We start from the raw sequence: 19,551 nt of genomic DNA on the forward strand, positions 1-19,551 counted from the left end.
CTACAACTATTTCTACTGAAGATGGCAAATGAAACACTTCCTTCTTAAGTTGATGAATAAAATCTAGACTAGTCTTCTCACAGACCCTTTTGAAGATGATTTAAATAGTGGATAAAAGAAGAACAAAACAAAGACATTTTTAAGGAAATGAATTTGTTAGGTCAAATTACAACTCAAAAAGACTCAGCGATGTACTTCTATTACATTTTTGGTTTATTGTTTCCTGGTAAGTAAAAATGTATTTCAGCATTATTCCTCTGATTATGTATATTGTGATAGTCACTGCAAACTGAAGGAGCCCAGAGTGTCAACACTGTAGTAGCAAATGTGTGCTGAATTGTTATTCTGGAACTTGGTTCTGATGTCTCCCCAAAGCCTATAAATCATTATCAAACAAGAAAATCAAGTAATTAAGCTCTCTGGCCTGAATCTGATCTATACTCTCTAAATATATGCTCAGCATGAAAAAGTATTCACTCATATGGCTAGTTAAACTCCCTAATAATGAACTTGCATCAGGGAAATGATTTGCTAATGCCTTCTCAAACAGAGAGAGTAAAGGAGCTGATTTCCTCCCAAACATGCCAAATCCACTGTTGTTTTCAGTGGCCTGAACAGAAAGCCAAGGCTGACATAACGTGGAAAAGGATGATAAAAGTATTAATAGGAGTTAGTAAAAACAAACAAAAAAGTTACCTTCACAAATAACATCTAAGCTCTTCTTGAGATGACTCCAAGGCATGTTGCAAATTCATTAATTTATGTCAGTTGTCTTTCATCTTTAAAATCACACAAAACAAGCAATTATTTAGAATGAAATAATTGGTTTAATATTTATGGACTTGAGAAAACTTGAATTTAAATTCAGTCTGGGATCTGAATTAGCACCATCTGAGTACAGAAAGAATTCAATATACATGCACAAATTAGTTTTAGTAACATATATAGGTAAGATATATTTGTTTTACTTGATATACTTGAAGGACCTTTCTTGGAGTTAAACTTATTTGTATCAGTTGACTGGGCAGGATACAGGCTGAACGCCCCATAGCTCCAGGGCCTTGGCAAAATTGACCTCCAGTGGCTTGCTCGTGCCTTTGGTGAGCCTCAGAGATCGGATGCAACCCTGAAACCTGATGTTGGTTGTCAGACCAAACTGGTTGAGGCCATCTGAAAAACAAAGCAAAAAGGGCTCAGTTTTAAAATGCAGCTTCTATGTTAAAGGTATTTTTAAAATTGTAATTCTAGTGTAAACACACAGTGTTATATTATTTTCAGGTGTACAACCTAGTGATTCAAGAATCCCATATATAACTCAGTGCTCATCAAGGTAAGTGTACTCTGAATCCTGTTCATCCATTTCACCCATGCCCCCGCCCACCTCCTCTCTGATAACCATCTGTTTGTTCTCTATAGTTAAGAATCTGCATTTTTGTTTTTTGATTTTGTCTTTTTTCCCTCCTTTGTACATTTGTTTTGTTTCTTAAATTTCATATTTGAATGGAATCATATGGTTGTTATTCTCTGACTGGCTTATTTCGTTTAGCATTATACTATCTAGATCTATCCATGTTCCTGCAAATGGCAGGATTTCATTCTTTTTTAATGGCCGAGTAATATTCCATTGTGTGTATATGTGTGTACATACACCCACACACACACACACCATCTTAATCCATTCATCTATCAATGGACACTTGGGCTGCTTCCATAGTTTGGCTACTGTAAATAATGCTGCAATAAACATAGGGGTGCATATATTTTTTCAAATTAGTGTTTTCATATCCTTTGGGTATATACCAGTAGTGTGATTATTGGATGGTTGGGTAGTTCTATTTTTAATTTTTTGAAGAATCTCCATACTGTCTTTCACAGCAGCCACCACCAGTTTGCAGTCCCACAACAGGCACAAGGGTCCCTTTTACTCCACATCTTCACCAACACTTGTTGTTTCTTGTGTTTTTAGATTTTAGCCATTCTGACAGCGTGAGCTAGTATCTCATTGTGGTTTTGATTTGCATTTCCCCAGTGAGAAGTGATATTGAGCATCTTTTCATGTGTCTGTTGGCCATCTGGATGTCTTCTTTGAAGAAATGTGTGTTCATGTCTTCAGCCCATTTTTTATTGGATTATTTGTTTTTTGGGTGTTGAGTTCTATCAGTTCTTTATATTTTATATACTCTCTATTGGATATGCCATTTGTAAATATCTTCTCCCATTCAGTAGGTTGTCTTTTAGTTTTGTTGGTTGTTTCTTTTGCTGTGCAGAGCTTTTTATTTTGATGTAGTGCCAATATTTTTGCTATTGTTTCCCTTGCCTCCGGAGACAGATCTAGAAAAATGTTGTTATGGCTGATGTCAGAGAAATTACTGACTGTGATGTTTTTTAGGATTTTATAGTTTCAAGTGTTACATTTAGGTCCTTAATCCATTTTGAGGGTTTTGGGTGTGTGTGCGTGTGTGTGTGTGTGTTTGTGTTTGTGTATGGTGAAAGAAAGTGGTCCAGTTTCATTCTTTTGCATGTAGCTGGCCAGTTTTCCCAACACCATTTGTTGAAGAGACTGTCTTTTCCCCATTACATATTCTGGCCTCCTTTGTTAAATATTAATTGACCATAAAAAGGTGGGTTTATTTCTAGGCTTTCTATTCTGTTCCATTGATCAGTAGGTCTATTTTTGTGCCAGTAGCATATTGTTTTGATGACTACAACTTTGTAATATAACTTGAAATCTGAAATTGTGATACCTCCAGCTTTGTGTTTCTTTTTCAAGATTGCTTTGGCTATTTGGAATCTTTAGTGGTTTCATATAAATTTTAGGATTATTTGAGTTCTGTGAAAAATGCAGTTGGCATTTTGATAGGGATTGAATTAAACTGAAGATTGCTTTGGGTAGTATGGACATTTTAACAATATTTGTTCTTCCAATCCATGAGCATGGAATGTCTTTACATTTGTTTGTGTCGTTTTCAATTTCTTTCATTAATGTTCTGTAGTTTTCAGAATATGGGTCTTTCGCCTCCTTGGTTCAATTTATTCCTACGTATTTTATTTTTTTGTGCAATTATAAATGGGGTTGTTTTCTCACTTTCTCTTTTGGCCACTTCATTATTAGTGTATAGAAATGCAACGGATTTTGTACATTGATTTTGTATAGTGACCTTACTGAATTCCTTATCCATTCTAGTAGTTTTTTGGTGGAGTTTAGAGTTTTCTATATATAGGTATCATGTCATCTGCAGATAGTGAAATTTACTTCTTCCTTACCAATTTGGATTGCTTTCATTCCTTTTATCTTACCTGATTGCTATGGCTAGGACTTCTAGTACCATGTTGAATAAAAGTGATGAGAGTGGACATACTTGTCTTGTTTTTGACCTTGGTGGAAAGCTCTCAGTTTTTCACCATTGAGTATGATGTTAGCTGTGGGTTTTTCATATATGGCCTTTATTATGTTGAGGTATGTTCCCTCTAAACCTACTTTGTTGAGGCTTTTTATCACGAATGGATGTTGTACTGTGTCAAATGCTTTTTCTGCACCTATTGAAATGATTCTACAGTTTTTATCCCTTCTCTTGTTGATGTGATGTATTATACTGATTGACTTGTGGTTATTACATCAACCTTGCATCCCAGGAATAAACCCTACTTGATAGTGGTGATTTTTTAAAATGTATTGTTGGATTCAGTTTCCTAGTATTTTGTTGAGGATTTTTACAACTCTTCTCATCAGAGATATTGGCCTGCCGTTCTCTTTTTTGGTAGAGTCTTATTCTGGTTTTGGTAATCCTGGCCTCATAGAATGAATCTGGACGTTTTCCTTCCTCTTCTTTTTTTTTTTTTTTTGGAATAGTTTGAGGAGAATAGGCATTAACTCTTCTTTAAATGTTTGGTAGAATTCTCCTGTGAAGCCATCTGGTCCTGGACTTTTGTTTGTTAGGAATTTTTTGATTACTGATTCAGTTTCATTCCTAGTAATTGGTCTGTTCAAATTTTCTATTTCTTCCTGACTCAGTTTTGGGAGGTTTATGTTTCTAAGAATTTGTCCATTTCCTCTAGGTTGTCCAATTTGTTGGCAGTTTTTCATAATATTCTCTTACAATCCTTGGTATCTCTGTGGTGTAAGTTGTTATTTCTCTTTCATTTCTGATTTTGAGGTTTTTTTTTTTTTTAAATCTGACTAGAGGTTTATCAGTTTTGTTGATCTTTTCAAAGAACTAGCTCCTGGTTTCATTGATCTGTTCTATTTTTTTTTTTTTAAGTTTCTATTTCATTTATTTCTGTCATAATCTTTATCATTTCTTTTCTTCTGATTTTGGGTTTGTTCTTTTTCTAATTCCTTTGGGTGTAAGGTTATGTCGTTTATTTGAGATTTTTCTTGATTCTTGAGATAGGCCTGTATTGCTATATACTTCCTTCTTAGGACCACCTTTGCTGCATCCCAAAGATTCTGGACCATTGTGTTTTTATTTTCATTTTTCTCCATTTATTTTTTGATTTCTTGGTTGACCCATTCATTGTTTAGTAGCATGTTATTTAACCTCCATGTATTTATGGTCTTTCCAGACTTTTTCTTGTGGTTGATTTCTAGTTTCAGTGCATTTTAGTCAGAAAAGATGTATGGTATGACTGGGATCTTTTTAACTTTTTTGAGACTTGTTTTGTGGCCTAATACGTGATCTATTCTAGAGAATATTCCATGTGCAATTGAAAAGAATGTGTATCCTGCTGTTCTGGGATGGAATGTTCTGAATATATCTGTTAAATCCATCTGGTCCACTATGTCATTCAAAGCCACTCTTTGTTGATTTTCTACTTAGATGACCTGTCCATTGATGTAAGTGGAGTGTTAAAGTCCCCCACTGTTATTGCATTATTATCAATTAGTTCCTTTACATTTATTATTAACTTTTTAATGTATTTGGGTGCATAAATATTTACCATTGTTATATCTTCTTGTTGGATTGTCCCTTTAGTATCATATAGTATCCTTCTTTGTCTCTTGTTACAGTCTTTGTTTTAAAGTCTATTTTGTCTGATATAAGTATTGCTACTCTGGCTTTCTTTTCACATCCATTTGCATGATAAATGTTTCTCCATCCCCTCACTTTTGATCTGCAGGTGTCTTTAGGTCTCAGATGAGTTTCTTATAGGCAGCATATAGATGGGTCTTGTTTTTTTATCCATCCTGTCACCTGATGTCTTTTGACTGGAGCATTTAGTCCATTTTCATTCAAAATAATTATTGATAGGTATGTATTTATTGCTATTTTGTTATTTGTTTTGTGGTTGTTTTTGCAGATCTTCTCTTTTCACTTCTTCCCTTGCTTTAGTGATATACTTGGATTCTTCTCTTTTTATATTTTGCATATCTATTACTGGTTTTTGATCTAGTTACATAGGATTGTATATAACAACTTCTGCATATGGCAGTCTATATTAAACTGATGGTCACTTAAGTTTAAACCCATTTTTTATTCCTCTCCTCCCCACATTTTAGGTATATGGTGTCATACTTTACATCCTTTTATTTTGTGAGTCCTTTGACTTATTTTTTACAGATACACTTATTTTTACTGCTTTGTGCTTCCTACTTTTCTTACTCTTATTTATGGTCTTTCCTTTCCACTCCAAGAGTCCCATTTGACATTCCCTGGAGGGCTGGTTTTGTGGTCATGAACTCCTTTAACTTTTGTTTGGGAAACTCTTTATCTCTCCTATTATGAATAAAAGCCTTACTGGGTAGAATGTTCTTAGATGCAAATTTCCTTCCTTTTAGCACTTTGAATATATTATTCACTACCTTCTGGCTTGCAAAGTTCCTGCTGAAAAATCTGCTGATAGCCTTGTGGGATTTCCCTTGTATGTAACTATTTTCTTTTCTAATGCTTCTTTTAAATTTTTCTTTTTATCACTATGTGTTTTAATGTGGACTCCTTGGGTTGATTTTGTTGGGGATCTTTGTGCCTCCTGGATCTGAATTTCTGTTTCCTTCCCCAGGTCTAGAAAGTTTTCAGCTATTATTTCTTCAAATAAATGTTCTGCCCCCTTTTCTCTCTGTTCTTCTGAGATCCCTATAATGTGAATGTCCTTATGCTTGATGGAGTCACTGAGTTCTCTAAGTCTATTCTCATTTTGCATAATTTTTTTCTCTCTCACCTGCTCAGGTTGATTACTTTCCATTACTCTGTCCTCCAAGTCGCTGATGTGTTCTTCTGCTTCCTCTAATTTGCTATTTATTCCATCTAGGGTACTTTTAATTTCAATTATTGTGTTCTTCATGTCTGATTGGTTCTTTTTTTATCTTTGTTAAGGGTCTCATTGATGTTCTCCACTCTTTTCTCAAGTCCAGTGAGTACTTTATGATCATTACTTTAAATTCTCTATCAGGCATATTACTTATCTATATTTCACTTAGGTCTCTTGCTGCAATTTTGTCCCATTCTTTCATTCATTTGGGACGTTTTCCTCTGTCTCCTTATTTTGTCTCTCTGTATTTGTTTCTCTGTGTTAGGAAAGTCAGCTAAATCTCTTGCTCTTAAAAGTAGTGGGTGGGTATGCACTTTTAACAAGGCAGAGCTGGTCACCTGCCAGAGGGAATGTGCCTCTGCCACTGCGACCAGACCAATCTGCAAAATGCACATGATCAAGGTGCACAGTTTTAACAAGGTGCACATGCCCTTTGTGGGAGGTGACAGCCCGCTGCTGCTGGCATGGAGGCCCTGCAAAGCATGAGGTTGGGAGATGCAGTTTTGGCAAGGTTTGTGCTGGTCTTTGGAGGTAGGGAAGCCACAGAGCCAGGACTGAAGCATGTGGGGCTTGGTGTAAGCAAGTTAGGTAATGAATGTTGGGACTGCACTGGTTTCTGCAGGTGGCTTTGTGTTTGTGCTGGGAGGCAGAGGAGGGAAATAGCACCTGCTGGCTTCTTTGATCCTGGAGGAGTCTCCTAGCAATCTCTGTCTTTCTGGGACAGTAAATAACTCCTTCCTCTATACCCCAGGTGTTTTTTTAAATTGCTGCTTCTCTGCTGCTTCTCCACAGGCTGTTTGTTGTGCTCTCTCTTTATGGGTGGGGACTCAGTCTCTTATCATCCTTCCAGCTCTCCCAGAGTCAAGTCTGCTGATTTTTAACATTCCAGGCTTTAAGTCCTGCTGGTGGTGGTAAGAACTGACAAAATTTGGCCTCTCTGGTTTTCAAAGCCAGGTGTTATAGGGATTTGTCTTCCCCATGCAGATTCCCCAGTGTGATAGTCTATTTCTCTCCTCTCTTCACACCCGTGGCTCCCTCACTTCTGCCAATGGCCTATAGTCCTTTAGCTCCTCACCACATCTGCACCCTTCCTACCCTCTTCAATGTGGCCTCTTCTCTACATTTAGTTGTGGAGTTTTTTCTTCCTGTCTTCCGTTCATTTTCTGGGTTATTTACACTGATATGTGTGTTATCTACTTGTGTCTGTGGGACAAGGTGAGCTTAGAGTCCTCTCTGCCATCTCCTCTGAAAGTTTTTTAAGAGAATGTTTTGAAGTCGGCTGCTTTAAGTAAAGTTAGTGATTTTGTTCTTAGCTTTGCTAACAGTTAAACTTACAGTATTTCTATAGTTATGTATTCTGAAATCTGGAGACCTATAGAAATTATACATTTTAAGATAGCAATTTGGTTTGGAATGAACAAATTTATAGCTGTGATATATTATGGAATTCAATGAAAGAATTCAGTTGACCAAATACTTTACTGAATTAATTAGGACATGGGCTTTTAATGGTGACTTTATTACTTTTTTACATTGTAAAAATACATCCCCAAAGGTTAAGTTGGTTGAAAACTCATACAAATTTTGTTGTTGTTAAGAAGACACTCCATTCTTTCAGCAGGCCTTGTAGGTGCTAACTAGGATCCCATTTCATAGACCGTGAATGGAGAAATACATTACCTCCTTCATAGTATTTTGGGGGTTATCCTGATTGAAGCAGAAGTAGGTTCTTTTCAAACTTAGAAGCAACTTTGGAAAAAGGAGCTGTGAATTGGTCCCCATTGCTCCTATATCTTTTCCTCCATTAATGACTGCTGAATATATATTTTGCTTGTTTTGTTAAGCAGAGGAGCTTTACATAAATGGGAATGACAGTTTCTCTTGCCAAAATGCTGAAAGACCATTCCAAGAGTGTGTTATTACAGTATTTATAAAGAGGCAGTTGGGTTATTTCTCATCAAGTTGGGCACTCTTGTTTATGGGCACTTTAGGTAACTCTCTGTGGTTTACATGCTATACTTAATGTGCTGGATGGGGATTTTGAATGCAGATTTATTGCTTGGGTTTCTTTGTAATATAAATATAAACTCTATAATAACCTAAGGGGGAAATTAGCTTGTTTAACCCAATGATTTCCAGAACTTGAGGAAATAAGTTCCATTACATTTTATGATTCCTTTGGTATATTAATTTTCAAAAAATCAGAAAGAACACCAACTCTGGCCTTTCATTGCTGTTAAATGTCTCATATCTTTTATAAGCCAAATTCATTTCCTCTAGCCCCCATCTCCCCAAGAATGAAACTTTGGGGGCTATCATGTAAAGTTCAGTCCCATGTGGTCTATATAAGTAGTATGCTCATTTTACACCCTGGAAATTTCAGGTAAGGTGTTATTTATGGGAGTAGATTCTAAAGCTAAGAAGTATACTTAAGCACACATTCTTGGACATATTTACAGAAATATAAATATTTTAAATCCAGTAACAGCAAAGAAATTCTTGCTGGAGTAGATAAGGCTCACCTGGGAAACCACCAACAAACACAGGGTCATTTGTATCAGCTGATGTAGATGCTTGGTTGGGGCTCTGGGCTTCCACCTGATTCCCATCTACTGTTAGCTCAATGCGGTGTTTGATCTTGTTGGCTATGACTTTATGCCACTTTCCATCACACAAATGCCCTGGGATCCCAGCATCATAGACAGCAGTGAATCGGCCGGCGCCATTGTCCACATGAAACATAAGCTAGAAAGCAGGAAATTGAACAGTCACAGATGGTTTCATTACAAAGGTATCATGGTGGTTCACATAGCAAAAATTGTTGTTTTTAGGGGAGTCATCAGCTAGAATAGCTAGAAATGAACATATCTGGGCATTTTAAAAATTAAAAAGAAATGTTGACAGAAATTAAAATACAAATTTAATAACCAAGAGTCACAACGTATGTTCTTTGCTTCTGGGCATTGGCGGGGGCAAAAGGCAAGATGTGTGAGACTCGTAATAATTCTGCTTTCAGAAAATGTGACATATAATTTGAGGCTAGCTGACAAAAAAAAAAAAGACCTCATATGCACAGGGACAAATCCTACCATAGATCTTTATAGAGTGTGAGAGTTCTTAGTGAACCTTATAAAATTTCTTAAAAGATGTTTAGAGTGATTCATTCGTTCGAATTACAAATTCATTTTAGAGGATTATTGGTTTTTTTAAAATGTAAGCTTTTGATGTTTTAATTGTATGTATTCTTTTTTTCCTTCATGGATTCCATTTTATATGCAGGATTGAGAATAACATCAATTACTTTCCTGGGCAGGCTTCATGTCAATGGTGCCAAAGACTTTGAGCCAGGAGGCCAGTTAAATTCTTAACAATGAAAAATTTAGATTGGAAGTTCATGTCTAAATGAGAAAAATCTGTTTTCAGTAACATGGCACAGTCCCTGAAATTTGAGATGACAGAATTCTTTTGAAGCTGATGAAGGAAAGAAACATATTGAAACATTAAAAACAGTCTGGCAACACATTTGACAAGGTAAAAGAAAAGACATAGGGGCTTTAAAAAGATGACAAACTGCAATAGGTGAAAAGTTTGTAAACTAAATGGTGATATAAAGATTAAGATCTTACTATATTGGGTGGAGTTTGTAATAGCAGGACTTGGTGAGAAATACACATGCATTGTATTGGAACTTGATACCCCAACAAATTGATAGTAACAGTGGTTATAAGCAGGTGATGAAATGAAGCTTACTCCAACAAGATGTAGTGAACGTGTTTGAAAATCTGGCAAAGCCATTAACTATTGCTTATCCCCTTTTTTGCCTCTGTACTCCTGGATCTTTTTTGCTTTATTGCCTTTGATGATGGTTCGAAGACAAGAGGGGGAGAGGAGGCAACAGAAAGCATATTTGAGGTTACTATGTGGTCTTTCTTCTTGGGAGGCCGCAACACTGTATGAGTGGAAATATGACCAGAGATGAAGTATGATTCCTATTTAAGAGCCAGATAGAAAATTTGGGTAACTTCTTGCTTTGCCTGCTTCTTTACCTGCTGCCTGTACTACAAAGTATATACACAGGTCATTTTGTTGCAGGATACTGTTCATAGGCAGGCAGGGACTGGAGAGGTGTTTAGAATTAGCTTATCCATTGTAAGCAAATTGACAAAATTTATTATACTAATATAAATTTAGTATAAATCTGCACTTTTTAAAAAATGGTATCAGGATGCTTTTAAATAAACATCGAGCAGCTGGTAGGTCAGCTGGCCACCTTGACTTCTGAGAAGTGCCTACCGTGTGAGAAGAGGCAAAGACTGATTTTAGACAATCCAGTCCCCCTCCTCTTTTTTCCATTGGAATCTATAGTTTTATATACAGTGTATTCATGTACTTTGAGCAACACAGTAAGAGTTTGAGATCTAAAACCCTTTGGCCTATTATTTGTCAACACAAGTGGCTTACTGTAGAATTAGCACATTTAAAGTTTACACTGGTCTACAGAGTAAATATGTTGAAAACACACAATCTAGTTTCTCCCAACAAAGAATACAGTAGGGCTTCACAATAGAGGTTCTTACATATGAACAACACTATCATAAGGAAATCAGAAATAGTTAGAAAACTGACACTCACCTTTTCATCAATCATTTCAATACCCATTCCATCCATTTTCTGACTGCTGATTCCCAGAAGAACTCCAGTTGTTCTAGTTGTGCGGAATTCAAATTCTACAAGAAGGTCCAATCCCACTTTGAACCCACCAACTGTAAAATGAAGATTTTTTTTTTTAATTACAGATTAGAGTTTAGGGATTGTTAATTCAAATTTGTACAATGCAATGGTTTAGATTTCAGTTCAGATATTAGTCAATTATAGTAAGCTCCAGACTCTCTTATGGCCCATACTTCCATTGTATCATATAACACACTTTATAGTTATTGCTTATTTTCTTGGTTGCCTTCCCTCCTAGCATGTAAGTTCTGGGAGGGCAATTTTATTCCTGTGCCTACCAAAGTATCTGGAACACAGGGAGGTTTAATACATAGTTGTTGAATGAATAAATAAATGGATGACCCCACACTGAGATTAACTTAAAGAATCTCATAGCAATGTATGGTTATGTTGGAAGTCCTACTGTTAGATTAAGTCAAGCATTTCAGTGATTATTCAGTAAGATTTTACTAGGCCACTCGAAGATTACTGTGCCACAGTGATCTGAAAGGATTCAAAAGTTCCCATTTTATTAATAAAGAAAAGAATTGCAAGCACAATTTTGAAGGAAGAGAATCTGGGACATAGATTTTTCCAGTTCACCCAGGTAAGATTTTTCTATAATTTCTTATATTTGATGCATTAATTTATTTACTCTTTCAGGGAATATTTAAGACATGCCTCTTAGAAGTAAAGCCATTCATTAAGAGCGGGCTAGACCACATTGACTGCATGGAGTACTAGGGAAGAACTCATGGAAATTTTCTGCATGTCTTCTATTTATTAGGCAAGACATAAGTGCTATGTGTAACCACCATTGTCTCCAGTGAAGGGTAATGTCTGTTATGTGAAAAACTTATTGTTCTACTCAGAGCCTTGATGGGTTTAGATGTGCACAGGTGGATTCGGAGCAGATTTTAAGAGAAAAAGAAGCTGAATTGTTCTGCAAAATAAAACCGAAAGTGCTTGTTTTTGTCCCTGAAAGGGAGAAGTAAGAAGAAAGGAACAACATGAAACAGTTCAGCTGAAGACGGAGCGAAGTGGCCAGTAAGAGCCATGGTGATCAGGTGGCTGACAAGTTTTTAAGGACAAGGTTGTTAAAGGTTTAATTGAAGTTGTATGTTTCCAGTGATGTAAGCTTTTCTAAAAAGTCTTAAATAGATTGTATTTCACTGTCTGTTGAGGGGATGGCAGGAGTTGTTAGAAATTGGGGAAGTGGCTCATTTTCTGGTCCAGTCTGATCCAGAACCAAAAGAGCCCAGGCAGAATGGCAGGTCAGTATATCAACTGCAGAAGCTGAAGCTTGCCATCAAATTTGACCAAGAAAATGCCAGCCATCTGTGAATTTGCAGAAATCTTGGGGAAGGCTATGGATTTTCACTGTATGTGGAATTTCGGGCTCATCATTACCCCCAGTGTTTTAATGTTTAACATACCCTTTGTTTATCTGTTTTCTGCCTCTGCTGTAGGTGAAATTTCCCACCTCTACTCTTTGTTCGAGGGCCCTGCCCCTCCATCTCTGAAAACTTTTGCATGTGAGTATTCATCTCACCTTTTAAATCCTAGCTCAAATGTCAATTCCAGATTTCCCCAATCAAAATTAATTTTTCTTCTAAATATCCACAGAACTTTGCTTGTATGTCTTTTATAGTTTTAAATATATCTTACTTACCTTCTTGTGATTTCTGAACACACCGATTCTTACCTATTGATGGTATATATATATATATATTTAAAGATTTTATTTATTTATTTGACAAGGAGAGACACAGTGAGAGAGGAAACACAAGCAGGGGGAGTGGGAGAGAGAGAAGCAGGCTTCCTGCGGAGCAGGGAGCCCGATGCGGGGCTCGATCCCAGGACACTGGGATCATGACCTGAGCCGAAGGCAGACGCTTAATGACTGAGCCACCCAGGTGCCCCGATAGTATATTTTTGAAGGAAGGAATGACAACTTATTTACTTCCGTTTCCCATGATAACTTCTATATATTATGTGCACATTTATTCTTTTTTAAAAAACAAATGCATGTATCTATGGTAACCCTAAGACTGAATAGTCTATCCTAAAGTATGTTAATGTCTTTTTTTGTATTATATAGAAGTTATTTCATATTTTTTCCCAAACTGTACATTTACTATCAATGATCCAGACCTACTCTGGAGATGTTCACTAGAAGGTGCAAATCCTTAAAGAAAGTCAGGGAAAAGTACCAGTCATCATCACCATCAATGAGAAATGGGCACCAGTATGTGTGTATTGGGTGTATGAGTGGGAGTGGGAGATCATGACATGAAGCCTTACAAGGAATTGAAGAGAGGAAGAAAGAAAAATGCTATCTCATCTTCAGAAAGGTAGACAGGGAAAACTGGAATGTAGATAAATTACACATATAAATATATGGACCTTCTTTTGGAATTAAATTCATTTTGCTGTTATTGATCTCTAGGGGAGATGAAATAAACTCTCCAAATAGCCTTTTACTCTACTTTTTCTATTAGTTTGCTTCAGAATCAGATACATTAATCTTTGATGTTTTTTATTCTATACATTTTTATTTCTGGTTTAAGTGAAGTATACTAATTTAATAAATCCAGGACTTTTATTTTCCCATACAAGCAAGAAGTTAATATTGGTACCTGCTTAATATTCAACAGGAAGAAAATGGGAGTGCCTCACCTGCTTTGGCAAAACCTGTTCCATCAAAATATGTTCCTTTCTGAGCATTAGCAAAACATGTTCCAACATGGAAGCTGGAGGTTGGCTGTTCAAGATCAGCAGGGGCCTCCACCATCTGAAAATTCCTGATGCAGCCATCAATGCTGTAGGTCACCTAAATATTCAGGTCAGAAAAAAACAAATATCAGGTTTTACCAGAACTTTGCCTTCATATGGAATTCAGTAATTTGTGGGGATGCTCTGTGCTTGCAATCATTGGCCAGTTGTCTTAAGGTAGCCCCCAAACTACCTGGATCTGTGCTGTCACCCCGAGCTCCACACAATGGGTGCAGAGAATCCTGTGTTGTGCTTCTCAAGTAGGATGTATCTAGCTTGTTCTGATATTCTAAATAGTGCATACTGTGTCTCTAACGGGACCGCTCGTTTGGCAGAATTATGTGCTCCAAGTGAATATCGTAACTTTTAATTAGTTCCTTACGCTGGTTCTGGTCCAAGATGGTGTGATGTAGGAAGATCCTGAACTCACCTCCATGGACACGCTAAATCTATACCTATTTATAAAGCAATTCCTCCTGAAGAAGAGTTGAAGGCTGACTGAATAGCGCAACAAAAGGTAAAGAGAATGGCAAGAGACACGGCCGTGAAGGGAACCTCCGCCCCCAACACTGTGAACAACAATGGGGAGGGATAGTACTGAAGGACTGAGAGCAGATTCATCTGACCTAGGGCACAGAAAAAGAGCAACTAGTACATAAAAGGTTCAGCCCTCAAACTCTGCCAAATGGCAGGGGAGCTGCTGGAACTCTCTGGGTCAGATGGGCTGGTGAGAGCCACGATTTATCTTCCCCCTCCACCTTGATAGCATGGACCACAGCAGGGTCCAGCTTCTGGCCTATTGCCTCAGGAAGCCCCAGGCCCCTAGCTCGCACGAGCCCCAGCTGTCCCACCCAGGTGACCCCAGGGTGGTACACACTGAGACACCCCTGGTCAGTGCTCCCTCTAGCTCCAGCCATCACAGCAAGGTGACACAGGAGCAAAGCATGCTGGAACACTCCAGGCCTGCATCAGCCTCAGCTGTCCTGCCAGAGTACCCCCTGTGCAAAAAGCCTCAGGACCACTCCAGCACAGGCCCAGTTCAGTTCCAGCACAGAGTGCCCTGTGACCCTCAGCCCATGCCAGCCAGCAAGAGTCACCAGGCACACACAGTCCGCACAGGGGATGACCATACATAAGACCACTCCTTACAATTTAGGAGAAGTAGCTGTTCCAAAACACAGAAAGTCAAGCAAAATGGGGAGACAAAGAAATATGTTCCAAATAAAAGAACAAGACAAAACTTCAGAAAAAGAACTAAATGAAACAGAAATAAGTGATAGGCCTAATAAAGAGTTTTAAATAATGATTGTAAAGATACTCACTGGACTGGAGAGAAGAGTGGAAGAACTTAGTGAAAACTTCAACAAAGAGACAGAAAATATAAAAAGGACCAAATCAGTTTTGAAGACTACAATAACTGAAATGAAAAATATACTAGAGGGAACAACAGTAGATTAACAGATGCAGAAGAACAGATCAGTAATCTGGAAGATGGTAATGGAAAGCACCCAAGCTGAACAGCAAAAAGAAAAAAAGAACTTTTAAAAAAATGAGGATAGGTTAAGGGATCTCTTGGACAACATTAAGCAAATAAACATTTGCATTATAGGGGTGGCAGAAAACTTCCTTAACCGAGGAAAGGAAATAGACTTACAGGTTCAAGAAGCACAGATAGTTCTAAACAATAATTAAAATGCCAAAGATTAAAGATAAACAGAGAATTTTTAAGAGAAGCAAGAGAGAAGCAAAGGTATGTACTAGGGAAACCCCATGAGTCTATCTGCTGATTTTTTAGTGGGAATTTTGCAGGCCAGAAGGGAGTGGCATGATATATACAAAGTGGGGAAAGAAAAATAAAACTTATAACCAATAATATTCTACCCAGCAAGATTACCATTCAGAATTGAAGGAGAGATAAAGTTCATCATCACTGAAGTGGCCTTACAAGAAATGTTAAATGGACTTCTTTAAAGGGTAAGGCCACAATTAGATGTAAGAAAACTATGAATAAAAAGATGTAAAATATGACAACATAGACAAAAAATGTGGAGGGAGGAGTAAATACGTTCTTTTAGAATGTGTTTGAATGTAAATGGTGATCACTATAGACTGCTATGTACTTAGATATTGTATGTGAACTTCATGGTAACCACAAACCCCAAACATTTAATAGATACACAAAAAGAGAAAGAAAGCCAGCCATGACACTACAAAGAGTGAGTCATCAACCACAAAGAGAGCAAAAGAAGAAAGGAACAGAGAAGAACTACAAAAAACAATGAGAAAGCAATTAACAAAACGGTATTAAGTACATACTTAACAATTATGTTAAATGTAAATGATCTAAATGCTTTAATCAAAAGACATAGAGTGGTAGAATGGGTAAAAAAACAAGACCCATCTATCTGCTTTATACAAGACACTCACTTCAGACCTAGAGACACTTACAGACTGAAAGTGAAGGGATGGAAAGAGCTATACAGTGCAAATAGAAGAGAAAAAAAGCCAGGGCAGCAGTATCTATATTAGACAAAATAGATTTTAAAACAAAGACTAACAGGAGACAAAGAAGGGCATTACACAATGATAAGGGATCAACCCAGCAAAAAGATATAACAATTGTAAATATCTATGCACCCAACATCACAGCACCTAAATACAAAAAGCAGATATTAACAGACATAAAAGGAGAAATTGACAGCAATACAATAATAGTAGGAGACTTTAATACCCTACTTACATCAAAAAATACATCATCCAGGGTGAAAATCAACAGGGAAATAACAAATATATACAGAACATTCCATCTCAAAACAACAGAATACACATTCTTTTTAAGTGCAAATGAAATATTCTCCAGGATAGATCACATGTTAGGCCACAAAATATGACTGAAGAAGGCTGACATCATCTGCATCTTTCCTGGCCACATGGTTTAAACTGGAAAGCAATCACAAGAAAAAAAACTACAAAAATACAAATATGTGGACACAAAACAGCATGCTACTAAACAACCAATGGATCACTGAAGAAATTAAAAATGAAAATGAAAATACAATGGACACAGCGAAATCAGTTCTAAGAGGGAAATTTATACCAATTTATAGGTCTACCTCAAGAAACAAAAATCTCAAGTAAATGACCTAACTTACATATAAAGTAACTAGAAAAAGGACAAATAAGAACAAATGTGAACAGAAGAATGGAAATAATAAAGATCTGAGCAGAAATAAATGAAAGAGACAAAAACAATAGAAAAGATCAATGAAACCAAGAGCTGGTTCTTTGAAAAGATAAACAAAACTGACAAACTTTTAGCTGGACTCATCACGAAGAAAAAAGGACTCAAATAAAATCAGAAATGAAAGAGAACAACTGATACCACAGAAATACAAAGGATTATAAGAGAGTTCTATGAAAAATTATATGCCAACAAATTGGGCAATCTAGGAAAATGGATAAATTCCTAGAAATATACCATCTTCCAAAACTGAATTAAGAAGAAATAGACAATTTGGAGAGACCAATTGCTAGTAACAAAATTGAATGTGTAATCAAAAACTACCAACAAAGTCTTAGACCAGGTGGCTTCACAGGTGAATTCTACCAGACATTTAAAGAAGAGTTAATACCTATTCTCCTCAAACTATTCTAAAAAGTAGAAGAGGAAGGAAAGTTTTCAAAAACATTCTATGAGGCTAGCATTACCTTGATACCTAAACCAGACAAAGATACCACACAAAAAAGGAGAACTTCAGGCCAGTATCTCTGATGAACATAAAAGCAAGAAATCCTCAATAAAAATGTTAACAAACTACATTCCACAATATATTAAAAATACAATCAAGTAGGACTTATTCTGGGGATGCAAGAATGGCTCAACATTCAAAAATCAGCATACACTGCATTTAACACAATGGAGAATAAAAATCATATAATCTTCTCAATAGATGCAGAAAAAACATTTGATAAAATTCAACATTTGTTAATAAAAACTCTTAACAAGGTGGATTTAGAGGGAACATACCTCAACATAATAAAGGCCATATATGAAAAACCCAGAGCTAACATCATACACAATGGTGAAAAACTGAGCTTTTCTCTAAGATCAGGAACAAGACCAGGAAGTCCACTCTTGACACTTTTATTCAACATAGTACTGAAAATCCTAGCCACAAGCAATCAGACAAGAAATAAAAGGTGTCCAAACTAGTAAGGAAAGAGTTAAACTGTTAAACTGTAACTGCTTGCAAATCACATACCATACATAGAAAAACCTTAAAGACTCCACCAAAAAATTATTAGAAGAAATGAATTCAGTAAAATTACAGGACACAAAATTAATACCTAGAGATTGATTGCATTTTTATATACTAATAAAAAAGTAGCAGAAAGAGAATTTAGAAAACTACTCCATTTATAATTACACCAAAAAGAATAAAATACCGAGGCATAAACTTAACTGAGGAGGTAAAAGACCTGTACTCTAAAATCTGTAATGCATTGATGAAAGAAATGGTGAAGATGACACAAATGGAACGATATTCCATGCTCATGGATTGAAAAATTAATACTGTTAAATAAATATTGTTAAAGCAGTCTACAGATTCAATGCAATCCCTGTCAAAATACCAAGAGCATTTTTCACAAAAGTACGACAAATAATACTAAAATTTACTGTATGGAACCACAAAAGACTCCAAATAGCGAAAGCATTCTTAAGAAGGAAGAACAAAGCTGGAGGTACCGCAATTCTAGATTTCAAGGAAACTACAAAGCTTTAGTAATCAAAACAGTATGATACTGGCACAAAAATAGACATGTAGTGCAATGGAAAAGGATAGAGATCCCAGAAATAATACCACACTTATATGGTCATTTAATCTACAACAAACAAGGTAAAAATATACAATGGGGAAAAGACCGACTCTTAACAAAGCGTGCTGGGAAAGCTGGACAGCGACATGTAGAAGAATGAAACTGGACTACTTTCTTAACACCATATACATGAATAAAATCAAAATGGATTAAAGACCTCAATGTGAGACCTGAAATCATATAACTGCTAGAAGAAAGCACAGGCAGAAATTTCTCTGACATCAGCCATTGCAATATTTTTCTAGATATGTCTCCTTAAGCAAGAGAAACAAAAGCAAAAATAAACTATTGGGACTACACCGAAATAAAAAGCTTTTGCACAGCAAAGGAAATCATCAAGAAAATGACAAGGCAACCTACCGAATAGAAGATATTTGTAAATGACATATCCAATAAGGGGTTTATATCCAAAATGTATCAACAATTTATACAACTCAATACCAAAAATAACCCAATTAAAAATGAGCAGAGGATATGAATAGATATTCTTCCAAAGAAGACACACAGATGGCAAGCACACACATGAAAAGATGTTGAACATCATTAATCCTTAGGGAAATATAAATCAAAACCACAATGAGATATCTTCTTACACTCTCAGAGAGGCTAGAATCAAAAAGACAAGTAATAACAAGTTTCTGCAAGGATGTGGAGAAAAGGGAACCCTTGTACACTATTGGCAGGAATGTAAGTTGATGCAGCCACTGTGGAAAACAGTATGGAGGTTCCTCAAAAAAATTAAAAATAGAACTACCATATGATCCAGTAATTCCACTACTGGGTATTTACCCAAAGAAAATGAAAACATTAATTTGAAAAGATATATGTTCCCCTATGTTTATTGCAGAATTATTAACAACTGCCAAGACAGGGGAGCAAACTAAGTATCTATTATAGATGAATGGATAAAGAAGATGGTATTTATATACAATGGAATATTAC

General features: G+C 36.4%; 1 protein-coding gene across 2 annotated transcripts in view; it reads right to left on the minus strand.

Annotated features, from left to right (window-relative positions):
• Positions 1-804: 804 nt before the first annotated feature.
• LAMA2 (laminin subunit alpha 2) overlaps positions 805-19,551 on the minus strand; it is a 622,013-nt gene continuing 603,266 nt past the window's right edge. For both annotated transcript variants that reach the window (XM_078054754.1, XM_078054753.1), the window contains 4 exons: positions 13,636-13,789; positions 10,879-11,009; positions 8,769-8,991; positions 805-1,170 (listed from right to left, as the gene is read on the minus strand). In XM_078054754.1, the coding sequence (XP_077910880.1) occupies positions 1,013-1,170; positions 8,769-8,991; positions 10,879-11,009; positions 13,636-13,789 (666 nt within the window). In that variant the 3' untranslated portion in view covers positions 805-1,012. The remainder of the gene's footprint in view (positions 1,171-8,768; positions 8,992-10,878; positions 11,010-13,635; positions 13,790-19,551) is intronic.

Source organism: Halichoerus grypus, chromosome 9 (assembly GCF_964656455.1).
Source record: "Halichoerus grypus chromosome 9, mHalGry1.hap1.1, whole genome shotgun sequence".
Lineage (NCBI taxonomy): Eukaryota > Metazoa > Chordata > Mammalia > Carnivora > Phocidae > Halichoerus > Halichoerus grypus.